The sequence below is a fragment of the Mustela erminea genome, chromosome 9, assembly GCF_009829155.1.
Source record: "Mustela erminea isolate mMusErm1 chromosome 9, mMusErm1.Pri, whole genome shotgun sequence".
NCBI classification, from domain to species: domain Eukaryota; kingdom Metazoa; phylum Chordata; class Mammalia; order Carnivora; family Mustelidae; genus Mustela; species Mustela erminea.
The window spans coordinates 61,451,863-61,457,713 of record NC_045622.1 but is presented as its reverse complement, the minus strand read 5'-3'; the positions used below and the strand labels follow the sequence as shown (position 1 = coordinate 61,457,713).

Sequence of the window (5,851 nt, the reverse complement as noted above, 5' to 3'; positions counted from 1 at the left end):
AGAGTAAAAGCGGGTTTATTGGCTCCGGGAAAAGGAGCAATAGTACCCAGCTCTCAGGTAACCCCTCACTCTATATACAGGCTGCATCCAGCCCAAGGTCCACTGGCTCCTTCAACTTGAGGGTCCATCCAGTGCCTCCCTTCCTGGAGTTGAGAGGGCTAGCTGCCTGATGGTGAGGTTCCGGACTGTTCAGCAGCAACACCTGGCCCAGGTGAGGCAGCCTCGTAGTCTGCGATGCGGCGCTGTACCAGAGCAGGCATGAGCTGCACATAAGCGGCCATGAGGCGGTGGTTGGAATGGATCAGCTTCCCAGCACAGCTGTGCAAACAGGCTTCCTGGATAGAAGACAGGGTAAAGCAGAGGCCAAAGGTGTCCTGTCGGATCCGTCTCCTTCCTTCCCATCCCTAGCCTAGGGGCAAGATGGGTCGTGGAAAGGCCAGAGCCCGAGGCAAGGGAAGTCGGGGTTGGGAACAGTCTACCGCGAACCTCCCTACAGAGTTCCCCACCTAACCTCCTCAGCATCCAAAGCTCGGTGGTGCAGGCTGGGCACGCAGCGCTGGAAGCAGAGTTCGGTCATCCGATTGTAGACCAACAGGAAGTCCCGCAACTAGGAGAAAAGGGGACAAAGAACTCAGCAATGAGGGGGCTCCTGGAGGCCTCGTTGCTCGAGTTTCCCAGGACCGCACGCCACAGCCCGACGTTCCCAGGCTTCCGAAGTCCAGCCAAATGGGCAAGGATCCTAGCTGAACCTATGGCCCTGCAGCGACTTAGCACCCACTCACGTTCCTCAGTTGCTGCTGCTGCTGCTGTGGCTCCATCGCGCCACCAGCTCTCATACGTCACTTCCTTACAGCCACTCGGTAACGCCCCGGAAGTGATCTCTCCCAGCTCCCCAGGGACTGAGGGGGTTGGCTCAAGGATCGCCAGGCCCCGGCTAAACGTCATTTCCGCCCTTATAATCTGCGACGTGGCCGGCTTCTTCTGCCCGGGAGGGGACGTCACTTCCGCCGAGTTCCTGACCTGCTGCTAGGATCGCGACGGGAACTGGAGCCCGAGGTCCCCGCGCGGCCCGGGCCTGGCGCCCTGAGGGGAAGAGCGGCCCGGCCGGAGGTGAGAAGGACATACTTGGGCGAGGGGAAGTTGAACGCACGAACCTGCCCTAAGGGAAGATGCCACTGAGCCTTGGGGAAGGATGAGGACACACCTGATGCCCAGGTGTATGGGGGGGGGGGCGGGGACTAACACACCTGGGGGACATAACTGACTTTGGAAGGGATCACTATGTTCTGGGAAAAAGAGGCTTTTCCCAGAGACCGAGAACATACACCAACTGATTCAACTAAGGCCTGGGGGGGAGGGCCCGAGGAAAAGGAGGTGCATGGGATGGAAGAAGAGGAGACCACCTGAGGGAAAGGGGAAGAAACACTAAGGGAGTGTGAAAAGCCAAGCAATGGAGAACATACCCGAATGGGAGGAGTAAGCTCCTGAGCCTTGGAAAGGGGTTAATCTGGTGGGGGGAAACAGCTGCATGGGGTAGGTTCCAAGACAGCACAGACCTTATCTTCAAATAATGCATGACACATAGTAGGCACTTATCAAATGTCTGTTGAATGACTGAATGCATGAATGATCACCTGAGTCCTGATGGGGTTGAGGGTTCATGAGAAGACACCTGGGGCCTGGGTGTGCATGTGGAAAGATAACACATCTTGGAGGGAAGAAATACATATCCGTAAGAAGAAAGGAGTGGGGGTCCAACCCTAGAATACTCCAGTCTTGGGACAACTTCTAAAATCTCTGAAATGGTGGGGGAGACCTTTCTTTCTGGAGTATTGGCCAGTTTCCAGAACTGTTTGTGTTGGGCTTTGCAGGGCACTGGGGTGGAGACTTTGACTCCAGTCCCCTCCCTAGCCATGACGGACGGGATCCTAGGGAAGGCAGCCACAATGGAGATCCCCATCCACGGGAACGGTGAAGCTGGGCAGCTTCCTGAGGATGATGGGCTGGAGCAGGTGCTTCTGTTTGATTCTTCTCCATATTGTTTTAATTTAGGAATCCCACATCATAAGCCCTGGGCTCTTACCCCATTCCATTAGTTTTCCCCTAACTTACCTAATTCCCGCCAATCTTTTTACAAATCTTCATTCTGATTCTATGCAGACTTCCCTTGTGTGCTCTCTCTGTGATGCTTCAATCCAAGCTTGTTCTCACCCCCCAAATGCTTCAGCTGCCCCAATGTTCCTGAAGCCCCCCTCTTCTCTGGCCTATAGGACCTCCAGCAGGTGATGGTGTCAGGACCCAACCTCAATGAAACCAGCATTGTGTCTGGTGGCTATGGGGGCTCTGGTGACGGACTCATCCCCACAGGTATGAATGATCAGAACAGGACAGGAAACTTGTTTGGAGAGAGGGTAGGGTAATGGTTTTGGGGAGTATAGGGTATGCCTAAGATAGCTTGAAGTATGTCTGGAGATACTGGGAACTTCTGCTAGTATGAGACCTATGGACTGTCCTTAGCTAGAGCCCAAGGCTAGAGCCCAGGGTTGTCCAGCTGCTCCCATTTGCCATTTAGCCCCTAAGATGTGACCATTTTTCCTTTCTCTGCTGCAACTACCCGAATCACATAAAGAACTCTGTTTCACAGACATTCTCCCTTCTCTGGAGCTTGAGACAGATTTGGAACTCTGAAGCTTCTCAGAGTTTGGTTTAGACTCTAAAGTTTAGAGAAGCAAATATTCTTGAATCTCACACTGACTCGGATTCCACATGAGGATGTCAGTGAGGTTTCTTATTATCAGGAGCCACCATCCTTGACCTGCCACCCCATTCTTAGCATATTTTCTTCCATCTTCTCTGCCCCTGTACACCAGCAACTCCCTTCCACACCCCAGTCCCTATCACCACCTCAGAAGGAGGCCAGATGTATATTGGAATTTGGGTCTCAGGGCACAAGGTATGAGTTCTGTTCCTAGTGAGTAGGAGAATCTCATTGTCTCTAGTTTCTGCTATTTCAGTAAAGTCATTGAAATGTTGGCTAGGAGGTATGGGTGGACCCACAGAAATGTCTGGTTATATCTGAGAGAGGCTGGTGTCAGAGAACTTGGTTCTTTAGGGTCTGGCCGCCATCCATCTCACAGTACCACTCCTGCTGGCCCTGGAGATGAGGTGGCTCGGGGCATCGCTGGAGAGAAGTTTGACATCGTCAAGAAATGGGGCATCAACACATACAAGGTGGGATTTAAGCACTTTTCCCTTTTCCCACACTTTTCCTGGGTACCTTTACCCCATATTCCAGATTCCACTATCCCATCTATGGCCGAGGCTAGGAGTGTGGGGATGCTAGGGTCAATACCTGTTGGGGGGAGGGGCAAGGTGCTAGGGTCTCTGACCTGTTCCCCCACTTCCCAATCAGTGCACAAAGCAGCTGTTATCAGAGCGATTTGGCCGAGGCTCCCGGACTGTGGACCTGGAGCTGGAGCTGCAGATTGAGTTGCTGCGTGAGACGAAGCGCAAGTATGAAAGTGTCCTGCAGCTGGGCCGGGCACTGACAGCCCACCTCTACAGCCTGCTGCAGACTCAGCATGCACTAGGTGACGCCTTTGCTGATCTCAGCCAGAAGTCCCCAGAGCTTCAGGTGCCTTGGTCAGGCCAAAGAGGGTGGGGGGACTGGGCCCGGGCCCTCCCAGGCAGTCAGCCCTCAGCCTCCCTCCCTCCCTCCCTCCTGCAGCCCAGAGGGAGAACCCCTCCAGGGTAGGCCCAGCCCTACCCCCAGCAGCACTCACCTGTGGAGGCAGCCTAAGGGTTTGTACAGAGGTTCAGAAGTTGGAGGGGTGGGGGAGATGGCACACTAGATGCCTCACAAGTAACCCTTCTCTGCATCAGTGCTCAGCCTAATCAGAGTCCCTCCCTTGCCTGCTGCACTAGCTTTCCCTATTCTCGTCCTGTGAACTTATATGAGAACCCCACTCCCATATTCCTACCCCAGCCATCCCTGGGGTGGCCCCACTAACTTTCTGGCTAAGAGAGCCTTGCTAGAGGCAGCCCTTGGTGGTTCCAGTTTCCATGGCTGTTTCCTCCATGGGGAGGAGGGGAATAAGGGCCCTGTAGCTTTAGTCAGGTAGGAACTGTTGCTCAAGGCCTGTCCTCCCTTCTGCCTTCAGGAGGAATTTGGCTACAATGCAGAGACACAGAAGCTGCTGTGCAAGAATGGAGAGACCCTGTTAGGGGCTGTGAACTTCTTTGTCTCTAGCATCAACACATTGGTCACCAAGACCATGGAAGACACGCTCATGACTGTCAAGCAGTATGAGGCTGCCAGGTGTGGGCACCAGCAGGGCCCAGGGTTTTGGGGATTGACTGGCCTGGGTGGAAGTTTGAGCTTTGGGGTCATAAGAATTGAGGAAGGAAAGGAGAATATGTGTGGAGGACACAGGGGTGGAGACCAGCCTGTATCACCCCTTTCCCAGGCTGGAATATGATGCCTACCGAACAGACTTAGAGGAGCTGAGCCTAGGCCCCCGGGATGCAGGGACGCGCGGTCGACTCGAGAGTGCACAGGCCACTTTCCAGGCCCATCGGGACAAATATGAGAAGCTGCGGGGAGATGTGGCCATCAAGCTCAAGTTCCTGGAAGAAAACAAGGTGCCAACCCCACCCTTTGTCCCCAGCCCACCTTCCCATCTGTAACACTGACCTTCTACCCCCAAGACCCTCCCCATTACTGGATGGGGGAAATACAGCCTGGCTAAGGGGTGGGATCTTCCCCCCAGCCCCTTCAACTCCTGGACCTTTCTAGTCACCCGCCCTCCAATCCCTGGCCCTTTTCTGTTGGAGGATTTGGCTCCTGATTCCAGGAACATAACTGGGAAAAATCATTCCCTGAGCTGGGGTACCAGAACTCCAGGCCCAGCAAATCAAGTCAGGTTTCTCCCATCAGACTGATCCTTATCCTTTGACTCCCTTAGTAGAGGTCAGCCCCCACCCTAAAAACACCATCAGAGCAGAATCCAGGTACCCCTGGTCTGGGCTCAGGCTCAAGAAGGGCATCTGAGTCCAGTCTCAGCTGACCCTGCTGGACCCCCAGATCAAGGTGATGCACAAGCAGCTGCTGCTCTTCCACAATGCCGTGTCAGCCTACTTTGCTGGGAACCAGAAACAACTGGAGCAGACCCTGCAGCAGTTCAACATCAAGCTGCGGCCTCCAGGAGCTGAGAAGCCCTCCTGGCTAGAGGAGCAGTGAGCTGCTCCTAATCAAACCTGGCTATCAAGAAGGACATTGGGAGAGGCAGTCCCAGGGTGGGGGAGACTGGACTTGGGACATCCCTTGCCACCTGCCCTCTGGCTTGGGTTCCCTTTCCCTGGCTGGGGCCTGACACCAGTTTTGCCCATACTGCTGTGGGTAGGGAGGGGGCTTGCAGGCCCAGCAGCTGCTGTCCTGTCCTTTATCTTCCTGGCCACTGGGCTTCATTCCCAGATCTTTTCCTTCACTCCACAGCCAAAGGCTATGACAGAACCACTCCCTGGCCAATGGCATTACTCCTCAGGCCTGTCCCCAGCTCCTGGGGTGTGCCCCCTGACCAATGGCAGGGCCTCAATAGGCCCTGTCAGCCAATGGCAGCTCTTCTTGGGCTCCCCTGGGCCAATGACGTTGCCTCCAGTACCCTTTGTCCCTCCTCTATGTGTCCCCATTGCAGAGAAGGGGACTGGGACCAAAGGGGTGGGGATAATGGGGAGCCCCATTTCTGGCCCTGCATCTGAATGGGCTTCCTCTCACCTTCCCACCCAGTTTAATTGTGCTTAGAGCCCTGGAAGATTGGGACCTAGCACTAGGAATAAACCTTTCATAAAAGCA

The 5,851-nt window shown here is 54.7% G+C and overlaps 2 protein-coding genes across 2 annotated transcripts; one reads left to right on the top strand and one right to left on the bottom strand.

Moving 5' to 3' along the window:
• On the bottom strand, nt 1–880 carry TIMM10B (translocase of inner mitochondrial membrane 10B). Its single transcript, XM_032359139.1, has 3 exons — nt 783–880; nt 512–607; nt 1–335 (listed from the first exon to the last, which is right to left on the bottom strand). The coding sequence occupies exons 1-3, from the start codon at nt 834–836 to the stop codon at nt 159–161; spliced, it is 327 nt and encodes a 108-aa protein (XP_032215030.1). The 5' UTR covers nt 837–880; the 3' UTR covers nt 1–158.
• A 98-nt stretch (nt 881–978) lies between these two features.
• ARFIP2 (ADP ribosylation factor interacting protein 2) lies at nt 979–5,851 on the top strand. Its single transcript, XM_032358829.1, has 8 exons — nt 979–1,110; nt 1,872–2,012; nt 2,271–2,367; nt 3,113–3,231; nt 3,413–3,634; nt 4,161–4,318; nt 4,467–4,641; nt 5,084–5,851. The coding sequence occupies exons 2-8, from the start codon at nt 1,914–1,916 to the stop codon at nt 5,237–5,239; spliced, it is 1,026 nt and encodes a 341-aa protein (XP_032214720.1). The 5' UTR covers nt 979–1,110; nt 1,872–1,913; the 3' UTR covers nt 5,240–5,851.